Below are 18,935 nucleotides of genomic sequence, written 5' to 3'. Positions count from 1 at the left end.
TCCATTCATATTCAACAACAGAAAGTCTTTATCCCTGTTAATTTCCCAACAAAACATGTCCACTTATCCCTGATACTTATTTTTAGCAAGGACTTGAAATAAGGAGTGCCTAGAGGCTTGGAACATTGCATGCCCTATTGATGGGGGTGGTGGTTGAGTGGGAAACCCTTGGGCTGGCTGACAGTCTCCTTTTGTTTACTGAGAAATGTAGAAGTCAAGAATTTCACATACACTCTTGGGTTCCTCTGAAGGAGTCACCTCTCTTTTTCTCCCCAACATCTTTTCTGTTGTTCTTACATGACATTTCTGACATTTCTAAGGAGCAGAAAATGCTATTACCAGGCATACCTTTGACTTTTCATAGAATTTTTTTTTATTATTTATGCTCATGTGATGATGAAAACCAGAGATCATTAGGACCAATGTATAGGCTTGAAGACCCCTTGTGAGAAACAACTGTGCATGCAGTGAGCTGAGCCACCTCTCAGTCCTTCCCAGCCAAGGAATACCAGGAGAAAACCCATTTCCTTCAATTTTTGTTGACTCTACCCTATATCCATTCCTCTGCAGGCTACTCTTCCCCTCCCCTGTGTTTTTGTACTTCTGCACATTAGAATATTAGGTCAAACACCCTCACTAAAAATTGTGCTGTGCTATATTTCTGAGTTTCATCTTTCTGCTTAATTTTCTCCTCATCTACTGAAGACATCAATGAGAAACTAATTTTCCCCTCAGATGTTTGCCCTTTGATCACATCAGACTTTACTATAAAGATGATGTCAAATGGGGCTTCCCCAGTTCGTTATAAATATTTACTGTGAGCTCCAAAGTGCCAGGAAAATCAGAATCACTTCTTGCTTTTGGAGATGTTAACAATTTTCATTATTTTCCCACTCATTGTACACTATAGAAAATCTGTTATGGAGCCTTAGGGGTCTGTGTTCTGGAGGATGAGGGAAGTGTCACATAATCTGGTCCTTTACTGGTACATAAATTCCATTATTGTATCGTTTACCCTAACAATGATGGGTTTGATACCTGTGGAGGAAGTAGAGAGAAGGATTGTTTGCTGTAGAAACCAGTTGAAATTCAATCTGTAGACTAACCTAATTACAGGGCATATGATAATCAGACTAGATGACAGGGGTTTTTTTTCTAAAAACTTAAACCTGAATATACTGTGTATTGTCTAATTTTAGCTAGCTACAGTGACAGGGACAGTGTGCTGTACTTTGCACAGCAGGTAATAGAAATTTGAGATATATTTATGTAGAGATAAAAATAGAATATATCTTTATATGTTTATATTTAACATAAGTCAATATCTGAAATGCAAATATATTTTATCTAATGTATAATAAATTTTAAATATTTTTATATACTTTTATAGATATCAAATAGAAGTGATACATATTTTTAATATATATGTAATCCAGTGGAAACCAATAGTTCACAAAAATGTAATTATTTATATTTTTTTTGCAAATTCTATGTAGAGCAAATTTTCCTACTAAGAACTAGTTCTGTTTAATGGAAAGATCCACTATCTCTACTGTAAGATCCTGACTGCAAACTCCTGTGGGGCAGGTTGCAAAGCTGCAGCATGTAATGAGGAGCCTTCCCTCAGTTTGTTCTCTCAGCCTCTAATGGCACCAGCTTCAAAGCAGAGTTGTCATAGAGTGTCTTCATGATGCAGGAACTGTTACCAAGAGCTACCTGACCTCATTGTGCAGACTTCATCTTGGCTATCTATCAGTCAGATGCATTTTTAACATTGATAAATCAACTGCACAGCTCAATTCCAGAAGGTGCACCCCTGCTGAGTGCTTATCTCTGTGCTACAGTCTTTTACACCAAATTCATATGGAGTGGTGTCATCAGGTTCTGAGGAGAGAGGGAAGCAGGAAGAGCTCATAGATTAAATTTTAGATTAAATTTTACAAGAATAAGGCCTGTATTAAAACATAATGCATTGATGAGAACAGCTATCTGTATGGTAATTTCCTGAGGTTTAATATGCTCATCACAGTCTCCAATAGGTAAAGTGGGTAGAACTTGTTAATGTGATTAATATTCCTACATAGGAAGGCAAACAATCAATCACACCTAGTGATAAGCAAATCTGTTTAAAAAAAAAAAAAAAATGCACATAAAAATAAGCCATTAGTCACCTTGGAATGTCTGTGAAGGGACAGCAGGGGGGCTGGGCAGTGGGTTGGTGAGGAGGTGAGGCAGGTCACAGAGTCATGGTCACACCACGGCCAAGGCAAAGAGCTTCTGCCTTGGGTGAGTTCCCAGGGATTATCTTGTTGAACTAGAGGGGGTGGGTGACACCTGTAACTAGGATTCTTTTGGAACAACAATGTTTAATTCCAAAAGTTCCACCAAGGTGTTGACAAATCACAGTTCTTAAGAGGAAGTATAGTTATTATTTAAGGACTTAAAAATATATATTATAGCAAAAGCCTTGAGACTAAGGTTTTGCTTTACTTAGCCAAAAAAAGGATTAAGGGTTATTTGAATGGAGCCTAGAATAATCTCTACATGGAAGACAAATAGTAACATAAAGCTTAGAAATGATCAAACAAAATATAGCACCTGGAAAATGTAGAATAGACAAATTCAGACGAGGCACCAAAATTCCTTTTATAACTGTAACCATTTTAAGTGTAAACAAGCTTTAGAAGAATCTACCAACATTTGTTCTGGATTTTCCATCACTGGAAGTCCCACCTGTGTTTTGTGTTATGGACTAAATGAGCCCAGTGATCTCCTCTGATTTCTAATCTGTTAAGAAAAATAAACAGATCCTGTTCCAACATTGATTTCAGCCTTTACAAACCTATGTATTCCTCACAAGTTAGGAAAAGTTCACAATGGAAGTAAAATTAAGAGAGGTTTTTAAAAATTAAGTTAATCAATGGTATTTAAAGTGTGAATTAAGTACTCAATTTTATGTTCTCCCTGGTACAGATTTATATATATATATAATTTTCTCTTGAGAGAGCACAAACTGAGCTTATGAGAAGATAAGATACCTGCCCACCCCAGCAGCCTTGAGACTAATCACACATGCCTCTGGTAGTGGCTGTTTTTCTCACAGCACTGAAATATTTCCCTTCCATACTGAATATTGCACTGAGCCCCACAGCCCTGCTGAGCAGAGTGAGGGCTGCCTCATTACTCTTGCACTCCAGCTAAACAGACTGAACAAGGGGTTGTATTTAATCCATTTCAAACATCCAGGTGAAATATGCTTATTTGCTTCTTATCTAGGCTAGGACATATTTCACTTAAAGGTGAGTCTAATGGAAATAGCAAGTGATTTGTCATCAGCTTCAGTGGAACCCAGGATTATACTTACAGTACACATGGGGAGACAGGCTTTCTGAAAAGAGCATCCTGCCATCTCTATCACTTCATCATGGGAGCTTAATGCACCTCCATATTACACACCTGCATGTTCTGAGCCAATTACTTCTTAAAGGAAATTGGGCTTTTTTGCACCTACTCCTACTGTTGGGAGTCTTTCCCAGAACTTGAAATATTTTGTTTCTAAAACTTGAAGCCATTGCCTGCAACACCATGGCAAAAAAAAACTGGTTTGTTTTTATGGTTGGGCGCACGTTGTTTTCTTAAGTTCATCCAATACAATAAGCTCCACATCAGTTTATTTTACTGAGATGGTGTTTCTGTCAGAACTAAACCAGAGATTCTGGATAGCTGAACAATTATTCCTTCCTCATCATTCTCATTGTGCTTCAAATCACCGCCAACACAGTTAATCTTTTTCTCCCTGTGAAACAACAAACATCCAATAAATGAAATAAACTTCTAGGGTAAACTTACCCAGTTTTTGCAAAAGTTGCCCAATATCTCATCATGGACCTGCTTAGGGTTTCTTCAGCTTTGGTGTAATTCACTTTTCTTTCTAAGGGCAACCCGAACACGAACTCGATCTCGTACCCGTGCATGACTCCCATCCACTCTGGCCAAGGGAGCTTTGATGACCGATGTTCAAAGAAGTAAAAGAACACGTTGCTCCCTGGTTGTGCAAATTTTTTGGTGAATTCTATCGTGGGACATATTATATTGTAGTCACCAATAACATCATCCATGGCATCACGGTAATGTTCTGCTTTTTGTTCGTTTTCCCAATCTGTGTACTGAAAAATGATTGATTCTATTGCAAGCTGGCTTGCCTGTGGGAAGGCCAGAGTTAAAGCTTCTTCAAATTGTGTTTTATTGATCAAGCCATCACCATCCTTGCTGAAGCCAGGGACTCCATATGCTAGAAATGCTGATCCCTCATCCTTATTAACACCGACTAAGATCTGTGTTTGTTTGAAAAGACCCTTCTCGATCAACGTTTCTGGCATGTCAGAGAGAAAATCCCCATCCACAGCTGGACAAAAATAGACTCGTAAAAGAGAGTCATGTGTTAGAGCAAAAATTTCAGACTCCAGTAAATCCTTTGGGTCCTTGTCTTGGAGGCACAGAATCAGCTCTTTCTCATTGCTGGTGGGACACTGGAGCTGTTTAGCTAAAGCCATTGTTCTGTTCCTGGCTTCAGATGCTGTTATGGCAGTCCAGGGGGCATTTGCAGATCCACTTTGCATGATGGCCCTTGTGAATAAAGGATGGCTTTTAGGAGAAAGGATATGGTAGCTGACAGAAGCTGAGCCAGCACTCTCTCCAAATATAGTCACACTTTTTGGATTGCCTCCAAATGCTGCTATGTTCTCCTGGACCCACTCAAGTGCCAGTCTTTGATCAAACAAACCTACATTTCCGGGAGCTTCCTGGTTTCCTGGCAAAGCCAGAAATCCTAGTGCAGCAACCCTGTAGTTCATGGAAACTACAATGACTCTTTCTACCCTGGCCAGAAATTTCCCATCGTAGACTGGTAGGGAAGTTGACCCAGTCTCAAAGCCACCACCATATATCCACACCATGACAGTTGCATTCTTGGGTTTGGGAGAAGGAACCCATACATTCAGGTATAAGCAGTCTTCACTTAGGTTAGTTTTTGGGTTCCACATCTCTGTTCCAGGAAATCCTGGGTAAGTTGTATCTAGAAGCTGGTAACAAGAGTTTGCATGTCTTGTGGCATCCCAAACATCTGACCACTCTTCACGAGGTTCTGGTTTTTGAAATCTCAGTCTACCAATGGGTGGCTGTCCATAAGGGATTCCAAGGAAGGCTGTGACAGTTCCCCCCAGTACCTGCAAGTTTGTCCCTCTGACTCTGCCTTTCTTGGTTGCAATGATGTTATCTTCAGGCATTACTTTCCTGATTAACATATAGAGGAGAAGAAGCCACATAAGAAACCTGGTATAGACACTTGTACCATTTGTCCAAATCATGATACCTGAAACACAGAAAAAAAAATAATTCAGAATAACAATTGCAAGGTGTTAGTTTCAGAGCCAAAACTGTCTATTCAAAAAGGGTGTAGGTTATCCCAAGGGCACTGAAAATAAGATGGTGCTGCTGTACAAAGCTCAGTGCTCTTTAACCATCAGTTCTTTTTAGTTGTCTTGCAAAGACTGTGTTTAGTATTTTGTGTTGTGCACAGTGCTTCAGAAAAACTGTCACTAAAACACCATGGAACTGAAGAAGCCAGACCAGGGAAGATGAAGTCATGTAAGCAGACTGACTACTTCAGTTAGCAGATGACTTAACCTTTTGCATTTCCACCAGCACAATGAACAGGACATTGTATGATCTGTGACAGAAAATGCCATTCCCCACTAGCCATTATTCTGTTAGAGGTTACCTTGGCAATTTGTGTTTGCAAATCAATATAGAGTGAGAGGCACAGATTTTTTATTTTTTTTCCCCACACATTAACATGTATTCCATCAACACTGAAGAGAAGCTTGAACCCAAGTTTTAATCCAAGGATTTCAAGGTCTATAAGCTTTGAGCTATGTACTCATGTCACAGGAGATGTCTGGGCTGAAGCAAATCACTGAGGTGGCATCGCTGTAAACTCCATGCACTGAGTGGTTGCTCTGTCCTACTTGTATGTCTTAAGATCTGAAGCTGCTTTAACAAGTGAAGTTCATGAAGTGCCTCTGAACTGTCAGTGTGTCAGCTCCTGTGGGTGACTGCCTGCAGAGCTACACCAAGATCTCTTTTCTCTAAAGCAACTTAACCGACTGCCTGCAGAGCTACACCAAGATCTCTTTCAAGATCTCTTTTCTCTAAAGCAACTTAACTGAGTTCACAACCATCACAGCCTTGACATGTAGTCATTCCTCTGCTCCTTAGAATGAGCAGGACAACGCTCAAAAGCCAAGGATTTTTTAATGTATGTAGGTAGTGCCTAATAATTTAAGAATGGTCTGGTCTTTGTTTCCTGAGAGCTTTTCAAAGTGAAATATATTAAAGGTAAGGGTACAGATACTGATTATGTACCACATTCAAGCATATCACAGTCCTAATTACCCCAACCTTTGCAAAAGCTCTAAAAACCACAGTATCTTCCTCTTGAAATTGAAAAGCCAGAAAGAAGACTATTTGCATAAGCCCATTTCTGTGGCTTACATATTTGAAAATGCTTAACAAAGCTTCCTTCTATTTTTTTCTGGTTGCCCTGTTGTACATAGTGTACTCTGGCCACTTTAAACAGGCCATTCTTTGTTAATGAGAAGCACTTGTGTCCTTAAAAGGACTGAGGCTAATTTCTGTGGAGAGTACAGCTGGGGCCACATCTCAGCTCTCTGGTCTGTTTGTGTGCTCTTGGAAACCAACTCAGAAAAGGCAGGGGGGAAAAAAGGAAGAGTTTGCACAAGGAGGTTCCTAACTTTGAGATAACACCAAAGGAGCAGGGAAGAATCTTCAGGCAGTATTTTTAGCATTCATGTACATAGATAGATAAATATTAGATATCTTTAATATTTATGCTCTTGTATTTTTATTTAAAAAAAACCAACCAAACAACAACAACAAAGACAAGGTGGTGACTGGGGGCAATAGACTTCAGAGTTGCTTTGACACTCCACCCAGCCTTCAGCTTGATTTCTAAAAACCTTCAAATGCTGCCAGGTGTGCTGAACCTCAGAGGTGTCAGTAGTCAATCTGGAGGACTCACATGATCCAGCAGCTCCCGAGGAGCTGAGATAAGCTGAGGGTCACTGCAGCAGCCTGCAGTACCTGCACAGACACATCATTTAGTGACATTTAGCCCTCTATATGCTAGCCAATTTTTTTTTTTCCCAGTCATTCTTGTAATAACATCTTGTAAGAGTCACCTAAGAAAAGGAATGTAAAGATCAGCTTAGGGCTAAAGTCTTTCACCCCATCTCACAGCTACCCCAATTGCCCTGGTTGGCTGTGAGAAGTGTTAGCATTGGGTGTCTAGTTGGGAATGTCTGCACCCAGTGCACAGCACTGAGAGATGGGAGAAGGAATTTCTCTGAAGTCTGTTGTTCCACTGACTCTTTTTTCCACACACTCACTTCTAACATCCCCCCCAGGGCCAAACCACAACAAGCTGGAAATAATGAGAGATTTCAAACATCATCATTATGAAGAAGATAAAATGACACTAGGAAAATCAAGAGATGTTCAAGGACTTAAAGCTTTTAATACCTAAATAGAAACTAAAATTAATTCCTTACTGCACTTTCCTGTTAATTGAAAAGGAATAGAATGGGAGGAAAACAAGGTAGCATTGCAAAACACAGAAGTATGACTTTTGACCCTAAGAGGTTTTAGGCAAGAATCTTAGGAATAAAAAAAAACTAACAAAAAAAAAAAGAAGTTCTGTACCTTTTTAATTAGCTCTGCAAAAGAACAGGTGGCATTTTAAAGAAAAAGATTGAGCTTGAAAAAAACAAAAGTTGTGTATGGCTGAATAAGAAGACTCTCAGGTTATTCTGCTAATATTAACAAAAGCAGCAAGTGATAGAGTGATTATTACACCTTGAATGTACAGCAAATATTAATTTTATTAAGGTTTTTAATGCTGCATTAAAACAAACTCTACCATGTAAAGCACACTGAGCAAAACAAACATTACTAGATTATTACTATGAGAGTAAAGGGTCAGAAGATTGTTTTAGCTCATCAACCTTAACTGAGCAGAGATAGATCATAGAATGTATTTGCATACTTTAGAAAGCTGCTTCTGTAGTAGTTCCCTCCAGCAAAAATTTTTTGTTCTTATTCAGCAACGGAACGTAATTTATTTCAATGACTGTTTCCTCTCCTAGCAAACCTTTACCCAGCCAAAACATTTATACACAGGACTATATAATCAGAATTTAAATAGAAAAGATGGTTGAATTAATAAGTGATTTCCAGTTTGGCTTAATTTACTTAGCCCTGGATCCCTTGCATTGCACCAAGGTCTGACACACACGCCTGCTCACTCCTTGCATTTGCAGAGCAGAGGGAGTTTTCCCAAGAGAGCAGCAAATGGGCAGAGCGTAACTCCTTAAAAAGATCCCAATCCCCCTGCAAATCAAGCTGTGCTGTAAATCACCCTGTCAGAGAGAGAGGTGCAAAGAGAGAATCACTTACCTGACTTCTATTACAAGAGCTACAAAGTTTTTAGGAGTCGGGATCTTCGAGTACTGCAGGGAAAGTGCAGTGTGCAGCTGCTGCCCGGAGCCCGTGGGTTGGACAGCCCTGACACGCTAATGGACTGTTTGTGACACAAGGCTCGCGAGAGCTGGCAGCAGCAGCTGCTCCAGCAGCAGCAGCACCTCCATCAGCAGCAGCAGCTGTTCCATCAGCAGCAGCTGCTCCATCAGTAGGAGAAGCTCCAGCAGCTGCAGCTCCAGCAGCAGCAGCTCCATCGCCGCAGCCGCTCCTTGTGCCCCGACATCTGCCCGGGGGCTCAAGCATCCTGCTTCAAGTGCCATAGGGAGAAACCCCTTCTGGGAAAAGCCAGGCCTGAGCTTTTCATAGGAAAGGGAAGGTGCAGTGATTCGTTCCTAGCATGGGGCAACAGATTTATAACCTAGAAAGATAAGCAGAATTTCCTTATGAGGAGAGGCTGAGAGGCCTGGGGCTTTTCAAGCTAGAGAGGAGTAGACTCGAGAGGGGATCTAGTTAATGTCTGTAAATACATGAGGGCTGGGCATCAAGAAGGCAGGGACGAGCTCTTTGCCCTTGTACCCTGTGACAGGACATGTCAACAACTGGCGAACATCAGCTCTGCTGCTTGACTCTTGGCCATCTGCAGGCTATGGCAGAAATCTGCATTGTCCTTTTCTAATGTTAAGGTTGAATGGTACCCATGTGGTGTCACATGCTGTTTTCCCTCTCCTTTTAGGCCTAGAACCAGAAATCACCCATGCTGCTTGGTACACCTGATACCCTCTTTTTGCCTGTACCTCTGGAGTTTTGTTTCCACCGGAATTCAGCACTCCAGGTACAAAACCAGCCCAAGCCACAGGTCAGAGCTGTCAGATGCAGCGTCACTGGGGACATGTCCTGCAACATAAGGGGGGCATTTAAATTGCAAACATTTTGAGGTACAAATAAAGGCAGAATAGAGGAGGGTGGAGAAGGTGAGGAATTTCCATATGCCACCCTTAGAAAACATCTTGTCAAACTCATGTCTCTGAGCCCTCACGTGAAACCAGAAGGCCACCCCTGGGTGGCATCTGCTCTCCAGCTCTGCTCTGAAGAAAGTAGCTTTTTCTCAGTTGGAGTTTTTTTTTCCTATCAGGAGCCTTTTCTTCCCCCGTTAGAGGTGAAGACAATTACTTTCCCTCTGTTTAATAATCAAAGTACAGCTTTGTTTCAATTACACAAAAGCAATATTTGGTGATGCATGGAACGGGAATAAAGCAGAAATAAAAAGTTAAGTATGAGGTTTATAGACCTTAACATAGAGACTACAAATGATTGTTAAAAGCTAGCATGTGAAATAGTGTTTTAATAGGAAAAAGCTGAAGAAAGCAAGGCCATTTAGTTTCTCCCAGTAATTTTACAGTCTACCTTTAAGATCAGACATTCCTTAGTCATATTGAAGAAACATGTCAATTGGAGAGAATGTGTCCTGGTCTAAACCTAAACCAGGATATAAATCCCTGAGCTTTCAGTGTATAAGTGTCCAAAATAGCTGCCAGTTGGGAATGCAGAATTCCCAGAGATGATTATTGTAAATAGAAATATTTAGTAAAATAGGATTAATTCAGGATCAACTCTAGTGGCAATTCTTGGTGATCAAAACTTCTGAAGTGAATTTTCCTGCAGGAAACATTCAGTTATGCTCTTTAAATTAAGGTAGTTTCCAATGTTCTCTGACTTGAGCATTCAGTGACTTTCTCTAATGCTCCTTCAACCCGTGTGGGAACACAGCCAGGTGACACACATTTGCTTCATTTCTGTGACATCAGAGGAATGAATCACAAGCCCCAAACCTTGTTAGAGGCCACTTTTAAAGAAAGTATATCTGATGCTTATGGCAAGCCATGGTATTCTCAGCCCTCACCACTGCCTTGAGCAGCATTGACACAACAGGAGACTCAAACACTCTGCTATTTCGGTCTTCACGTTTTCCAGCACTGGCCTTGTTGTCCCACATCTGCTGTCAGCATCACCCCAGTCTTCTGGACCCTCTCTGCTCCCCTTGCAGTGCCGAAGGCAGCTGGAGCATCCTCCAGCTCAGGGTTAGACACAGCTACTGAGTGCAAAACATGGAGCATTTCTGTGGGCTCTGACAAGGTGACCTGGGAGATGGGAATCAAATGTCTCAGGCTGTTCTTTGGGCAGTAGGAAGCACTGAAACCAGCCGTGGGGTTACCTGGATGTCTTCAGGGAAGGGGGGAATTAGGACAGACTGTTAATACTGTTGTACTTCTAGACTATTTTACTTTAGTCTAATGCTAGACTATTATGCTGTACTTTTGAAAACTAAGCCCTCTTCTATAATTTTTTCCTTTAATTAAAAAATTAACATATAAATTAAAGTTTCACAACTGTGTGCTGGGAGAGGAAACACTTACTTATTACTTAGCTTACTAAAAATACCTGCACAAAAATGAGAGACTGAAGACACTTAACGCCTTCAGTAATTCTGTGTAGAGTGGTCATTTTCTCAGTTTTCCTTTGGGAGCTTGAAAGGAAAGGAGGTACAAACCAGCAGATAAAACACTATATATATATGTCTGTGTGTGTGTGCATATAGGAGCTGTTATGCATATGTACAAATATGTATGTAAATATACTGGTACTTTTAAATATCTCTATCCATCTATCTACCTATCTATAATGCTGGGGTTTTTTTGAGGCTAGTGTACATTTTTATTTAAGGCAAGGTTCTTAAAAATCAGCATCAAAGATAAAAGTGTCTCTTCATTATTTAATGTGTACATTGTAGAATAGGTGTCACATGGACATAGGAATTTTTATATAAGAGATGTCCAAGACTCTTAAGAAATGGAAGAAGAGGCCAACTCTAGGAAAGGCTGTCACTTAATAGACTAAGAGGCTTTACAGAATGTAAGGAACATGTGTTATAGAAATATCAAACATTTTTGTTATGATCTTGTTCATTATTAAACTGCCCTTCAGGATATTACCTAAGCACATGCAGATGTTTACACTCATAAATATCTGAAATTCTGCACGTTCTGGGTCATCTTCAGGATTTACCTAATAGAGATGAGAAACCTATGGGAGATAAAACTGTGGAAAAAGACATATATTGAGTATTTCTAGTGGAAAACAAGTGCCTCTTTCCCAAGGTGTCCTCTGAGTTTGAAAAGGTTTACTTGCACAGGTAGATACTATGGGAGATAAAACTGTGGAAAAAGACATATCTTGAGTATTTCTAGTGGAAAACAGGTGCTGCTTTCCCAAGGTGTCCTCTGAGTTTTCAAGGTTTACTTGTACAGGTAGATATCAGTTCACCAGATTCAATCCTGCCCTTCCAACACATCTACAGATGTGTTGTGCCTCAGAAACAGCACTTAAGCTCCTGTAGGGATAACTGGGCTGAAAAGCTTTGCAAATGTCACTTCACATAAAGGGTATCACATAGGAAGTGTGTGTGTGTGAGTAAATACCTACATGCTAATAGTATATAAAAGTAGGGAACATTCCTATTTTTTAATTGCTGAGAGGAAAATCAAAAGGCAAATGACAGTTTACTCTGTGAAATGTCATTTGTATGAAAAGGTGGGGAGGTTTTATTTAAATTCCAGCCTTGGTGAGCTCCCCTGGGGAGGTTTAGCCATTTCTGATCCTCAGCTGAATTTTCACACTGAGCTTCTGTGTGACCTTGGCTCAGACCTCTGAGAAAACTACTACATTGTGAGAAAACGTTGTGAGGAAAACTAGTAAACCCAAGCTGTACAAGAGACAGAAGGTGAAGCTGCAGACAGGGGGCAGATTACTGAGATGGGGACAGTTAGCAGCTTAAGGACTCAGGGGGGCAAACACAGCGAAGCCACAAGCTGTGAAATCTTCAGATGACAAAAACAGAAGATGAGAGCTCAGCAGCAGCAAGGAAATCCAAATGCTCAACTTTGGCACTTATATTCTTGTTATTTTACTGTGCATATTAAGAAATACATCATTGTCCTTTACTTTTGAGTGTATCCTCCTTGCAGAGCACCTTCTCATACCTGAATACAATGGCCTTAACTGGTTATACCTGTCTCCTTTTTCTGTATTTCTTTTGCAAAGCTCCCACTTGGTACTTAGTGCTCACTCCAGCTCTTCACACCCCTCAGTGTAACCCAGGGACACCCTCAAAAGGCTGGAGAGAGCTTCAGTGTTTCTATGGGTGATTGTATCTGGTGGTCAGACCTCCCTGAAATTCAGTTCTTCAAAGAAACCTCATTCCAGAGAGCTTCCAAGACTAGCAGAAGTTCCCAACATAGATCTGAAGGATAATTTAATAATATTAGGAAAGGTGTCTTGGATATACACCATGAAAATGGAAACCAATTTATTAAGTATATAGAAGACACTGGCACTCATATAAGCCATTAAACATTATTATATTGTCCTCTTATTGGTTCAGTTATGATCTGCTGTACCTTTCTCCTTATTTCTCTAATTATAGGTTGGTATAATTTCCTCCTTAGTAGCAAAAATACAATCTGTACTTTTATAGAATTCTTGGGGAAGTCAGAGCCAATGAGAAAATGTAGCCAGTGAAAAGATAAAGGTACTATTACTATTGTTATTTCTTTTGAATGTTCAGTCACTCATAATTCATCATGGTACTCTTTTTGTCTTATATAGGGATGAGATTTAATAAAACAAAAAAATATTCATCTATCTACAACATGTCTTGCAATGACATTATTATAGCCTGCTGCTTGGCTTGTAAGAAAACAGGCAAACTTGGGAGTGTCAGCAAAGAACTGAAATCCTGTGTGAGCATGATAAAGCTAATGAAATTATAAGTTAGCTTTCACAGATTAATTAATTGAAAATGGAAATTGTTTCCATTTCTGTTTCTTTTTTATTTCCTGTGGATAATAAAGCAGATGTTTAGTTACTTGTTTAGATAGTAAAGCAAATTGTTTAAACTTCTGTAAAGGTACTTGAATAGCCAAGCTTGGTTGCTGGTAATTACCTACTGACAGCAGTGTGAAGCTCATATCAATAGTATGGCCTCTCACACCCCAAATCTGTGAATATCTAAGAATTAGTTACTCATTTGAATCTGTTAAGTAGAGCTTGTATCTGGAAGGTGGGAACTCTTCCCTATTCCTAATTCTCCCAGCTCTTACTTTTTATTTCAACCTCATCACTGCTCTGATCCTCCATCTTTCACTTTCTGCACCCACATCTCTAACGAAAAAGGCCACAGAGATGTTCAAGGGTTGAGATTGGGCCACTGCAGTTTTCAGCTTTCAATTCCATCCAGCATGTTGAAAATAGGAATGAAAGAATTAAGCCTTATGTCAGGACCTGCTGGGACCTGCAGGTGGGAAGCTGCAGCTGAAACAAGTTCAGTGTGCCCCAGTCCACTCTCCAATAAACAGGTCACAGCACTGCTGTGACTGTCACAGCTACGGATTTTAGTGGAAATAAATAGGTGTTTGTCACCAGATAAAACTTCAGATGCACTGGTGCCCTGTCTTTGCTCTGCATGGGTCTGAAGGACGTGGGAGAGGAGGCTGGAGAGCTTATTGCAGCCCACATGCAACAAAGGCACCAGGCTGCAATGGCTTTGCTTGAGCAGGAGCAAGTCAGTGTCCAAGTTGGTCCACATCAGGTCACATGTTTTATTTTTCCTTGCCATAACTGCTTCAGGGCAACACTGATAAATACTCCAGGCTAAATCTTCCTTTATTTTCTTTAGTTCACAGCTGATTCAATCTCTTTGTCTATGTGCTTCAGGAAAGAAATATAACTTGAGGAAAAACAAATTACCCTGGAAGAGTTTGTATTTACTTAGTTACCACCCCGGCCATTGGGTCATGCCCAGGGACCACTACACTTATGAAAGCTCAGGCATTGCTGAGCACTCATAGTTCCACCAGAGTAGCCAACTTCTAAAGCTAAGTGACTTCTTCACAGCAGGCCCCTTCATTCTGTGGATGTACAACTGTTGTGTAATCATGGAAACCTCATTATAAACATCTGTGCAAATTTTTCAGGAGGATGCCATGGTTGGTGGATACCAGGTAATTCATCACACTGCCATCTGCTTGAAAAACAGAGCTGTCAGGACAGGTGGCTTAGTGATAAAGTACAGTAGACTCCCTCAGGTCTTGCTATATATCTATATATGAAGTACATAACATTAACTTAAAGGTTATGTGATGTTCCAAATATGATGCCCAATATGAAGTTCAAGGATAGAAGTCAAAATACCAAGAGCATTTTGATTCCAACAGTGTCTTTAAATCATTAATCCTGTGTAACTGTTAGGAAACATTCTTTTATAAAAGAGTTAGAAGAGTTCTTAATCAGTAACCTTCAGTAGTTTACTAACCATACGTTCTACTCAAGATTATTCTGCCCTGTGCAGATTCCTGATGGATTAACCCACCCCACAAATTTATCTTTCTCCCTCTCACCTTTTTGTGCACCAAGGAGATCACACAAGCCTGAAACAACACTCACTTTTCCCAGTCCTTTTCCCCCTATCATGTAGGAATGTTTTAACCCCAAAACCAATCTCTAAGTGTATTTTTCCTTGGCAAGGGTTGCAGCAGGTCCAAACAGGGAAGGAAAAACTCAGTTGAGTGGCAAAGAAATTGCCACCATGGACCTAGGCTGGGGAGAAGAGGCATTTCTAGGAACTTTCTGATTCCCTACTCAATCTCTCACTTTTGCCTCAAGGCAGGTTCTGTCCAAATACACAAAGACACTCCACAACCTGAAGGACTTTCTTTTTAAGTTTTCGGACCCAGGGATACTGGGAAATTAACAAAGGGCCCAAGATCATAAAGAAGACTGAATTGCATTCACACACACAGAACTTGATAACACCATCCCTCTTGGTTTGTTTTAAACCCACAGTTTTATAGCTGCAGTGTGGTAGGTTTTCTCTCTGTGTGTTAATAAAAGCTGAAGATGTTTTTGATGGTGATCTTGAATAAAAGCACAATTTCCATCCATTTTCCACAGCAAACAGAAGTCAACCGTGGGGATTCAGAGGCTGCATTTTCTAAAAGTCCCCACAAACAATAACCAAAAGAAGTTACTGCCCAGGGCAGTGGTGGAGTCACCATCCCTGGAGGTGTTTGAAAATGTGTAGATGTGGTGCTGAGGGACATGACTTAGAGGAGGACCTGGCAGTCCACAAGTTGCACTTGGTGATCTTAAAAGTCTTTTCCAACCAATCAATTCTATGATTCTCTTAATACTCCTGGTCTCCTGAGCTGGTAAACATACCACAGAGAAGTAAAACCACTGTAGGGCAGTCTGCCCTGGAGCTGCCAATGCCTTTTATTGGAGCCACCACCACAGCTAGGAATCTTTTGTGCACAAGAATTAATCATAATAAAAGTTGTAATGAGATTTCATCTGGAAATGGGATCAGAAGGCACAAGTGGAATATTTTGGCACAAAACCATGTGTCTTCATTTTTTTTTTCAAAGCAGGGAATCACTCTGCATTGAAGAAAACCCACAGGTAGGCAGGCAAGTGAGATTTTTGTAGTTTGCCTTTCCTTGCCCATCTTGCAGTAGCAGAGCTTTAATAGGCCACCAGCCTATTGCCCAGTGCTGCTGGAGGAAAAAGTGCAATGCTTAATGACTTGCTCAGGGAAAACGTTTGAGTGATTTTAATTTTCATGTTCCTGCAAAAAAATCCCATCACCAGATGATGAAAACATGGAAGATTTTGGATGTTGCACAAAGAAGTACAAGTGCCTGTGGTGCTGCCTTTCTGATTAACAGCACTTTTACTTACATCAAATGTGAACTGTCCTCCCCAGTGAAAGGGCATTTACCAGTGCTTAGGATTTAACCATGTGAAAAGTGAAGGGCAATTTGCTAACACCCCTGTGATGCCTTTTCTCTCCTCCTTCTTTTATTCAACCCCACCACTTTTTAGCCATCTACTCTCTGTGTTGCCAAAAGTGCAACGATGTTCTTATGTTCAGAGTGTAAAAAAGAGCTTTTCTAATAAATGTTAACAGCAGTCATAAAACAACAAAATAAAGTAACAGTAAGAAAAACAATCAATAAAAGTCTGTACAAGAATTAAGTATTGGTGCATGAAATAGGAAAAGGAAGCAGAGTGCTTCAGAGAGAAACCTGGAAGCTATTTCAAGAGAGGATGGGTGAAGAGTAAAAATGTATCAAATGTGTCTGAGATAATTATTCCAGAACAGACAGGAAACAAGATGTTTGACCCAAGGGAATGTAAGTGAACAGATCCAGCTCTTTTTGTGCTTCCAAAATCATTGCCCTTTTGGGTTTACAGGATCCCAGTGTCTCACCATGCAAATGATTTCAAGCTAATGCTGAGACAGATGTTCCAGTGATGAGTGCCTGGACAGCAAGGATTTAGTTAGTGTTAAGCACCTGATGCAGGGGAAATGGGGATTCAGACTATGGGATCAGTCCAGAGCTTCTCCAAAACTGGGGGTGGGAGGAAGAAAAAGAAAAAGAAAAAAAAAAAAAAAAAAAAAATAACAAGCCTGCAGTGTGTCCACCGACATTCACTATTTCTCCTTGTCACAGATTTTAACTTACAATTCAGACTGGAGATAGAACTGAGAAACAGCTGGAGTGTTAGAAGGAAAACCATTGTTTACCCCACTATTCCTACCTACACTAAAGTCACACACAATTCTATGTCTCCCAAAGTTTGTTGCAATGGAATAGACTGTAGACACATGCTGTGCTCTGCCACAAGTAAAAAAAAAAAAAAAAAAAAGAAATGAGCAGCCCTGCAGTGTGTCCACCACAGGATCCTCAGCTTTGGCTCTTGTGTTGCTCTCCCCAGGCTGCCCCACCTGCTATTGCAGCCAGAGAGAATCCGTGGGTTCCTCCCTGCCCCAATATGTGTTCCCAGACATGTCCAGCTCATCTCAGCAAACAAACCCAAAGACCATCTGGTTGGCAAGCAGAAAATGGGACCATGCACAGTTAGTAACTAACAGCCTTGAGGGCTGAGCCAGAGTAGAAAAAAAGCATTTATTTTGGATGAGCAAAAAGAGTCAATAGGATCAATATAAGCAGCTCCAAGCTCTGGATGTGTGGGCTTCAGTGTCTACTCTGCAGACTAAGAGCTTTTTACCCCTGAGCAGTGTGGGGTTAACACGGGGACAGCCCGTGCCTTGGACACTTGGAGGGATTTTCAGGCTCTTCCTTTGGTATCTCTGACACTCTGGAAGTGGAATAGCTGTGGCATGAGCTATCAAAGGGCTGTTCAACAGGCATCTTACTGTCCATCCAGTGTGCTACACTTGAGCTAAAATGTGAGCTGGGAGCCCCAGGGCATATGGGCATTAAGAGGAGCTTTTGCAGTTAAGCCATTTCTGTTGCATACCCAGGTTCAACAGCAGAGGCTACAGAAATGCTTCCTGTGGCTTGATGGATATTTATTCTATAAGGTGACTGAAAGACAGATATATTTCCTCCTCCCCCTCCTCCAAAGATCTTGAAGGGGGAAAATACAGTCTGCTAAAGCCAACAATCTCACCTGAACAATGGGTGTGAGATTCTTCAAGCATAATAAAACCCCAGATGTTTGCTGGAGGTGATAGTGATGCTGCTGTGAATGCCCAGTCCAGTGGAGATAACCAGCACTTGACACAGCAAACCTCCAAAACCAACATTCATTTATTGATCTGGGACAGTTTAGAAACCAGTGTTCCCTCTGCCTCCTTACTGGGCTAAAAATCTTTAATAAAACCTCTTTAAATGTATTGTAGGGAGATTTAATTCTCCATTTACAGAGAGCAAACCTTTCTCTCAGAAAGCTGTTCTGGGTCTTCACTCCATGGCTGGAGTTTCAGTCATGACCAGGACATTTCATGTAATGGGGTGTGCAAGGAGATCATGTATGCACAGCCTTAGTGGAAAAAAAGCCTTTCAATTTAAGATAAGTGGCATCTGGTGGAAGCAGAAAGATGGGATAGATGTACTGCAAAGCACAAAGTAAAGCTTGTCAGTGCACACAGCAAATACCCACCTACTGCTGAAGAACAGAGAAGTGTTTGTCTGAGATGGGCTCAGCCAGCAATGATGCCTGGAGCTTTTGGCAAGAGCTGGCACCTCAAAGCAGTAAAAATCAGAGGTAGGCTGAGGGCAGGCAGTGAGAACAGGCTGTTCAGGCTTGGAGCTCAAACATCTGCCTGCTAGCTCCTGTTGTCCCCATGGTGCCTCAAAGTCCCATGCAATGAGCCTCATCTTGCCTCACATGAACCCATTTCCTATAAATCTTGTGGTGTGGCATACAGGAGAATGTCAGGACAAGGGGAGCTGTTAATGCCTGGATTTCCAGCACACTGTAAACGTGTCTGGCATTGCTGTGGTGCTGTCAGCAGG

General features: G+C 40.9%; 1 protein-coding gene across 1 annotated transcript in view; it reads right to left on the bottom strand.

Annotated features, from left to right (window-relative positions):
* The window catches only part of BCHE (butyrylcholinesterase), a 30,655-nt gene extending 21,987 nt beyond the window's left edge, over positions 1–8,668 (bottom strand). Inside the window, exons 1-2 of the mRNA XM_010006805.1 lie at positions 8,533–8,668; positions 3,850–5,371 (exon numbers count right to left, since the gene is read on the bottom strand). Of these exons, the coding sequence (XP_010005107.1) occupies positions 3,850–5,366 (1,517 nt within the window). The 5' untranslated portion in view covers positions 5,367–5,371; positions 8,533–8,668. The remainder of the gene's footprint in view (positions 1–3,849; positions 5,372–8,532) is intronic.
* Positions 8,669–18,935: the final 10,267 nt, after the last annotated feature.

The sequence above is a fragment of the Chaetura pelagica genome, unplaced genomic scaffold, assembly GCF_000747805.2.
Source record: "Chaetura pelagica isolate M959 unplaced genomic scaffold, ChaPel_1.0 scaffold341, whole genome shotgun sequence".
In the NCBI taxonomy this organism is placed as follows: Eukaryota; Metazoa; Chordata; class Aves; order Apodiformes; family Apodidae; genus Chaetura; species Chaetura pelagica.
This window is presented reverse-complemented; position numbering and strand designations above follow the sequence as displayed.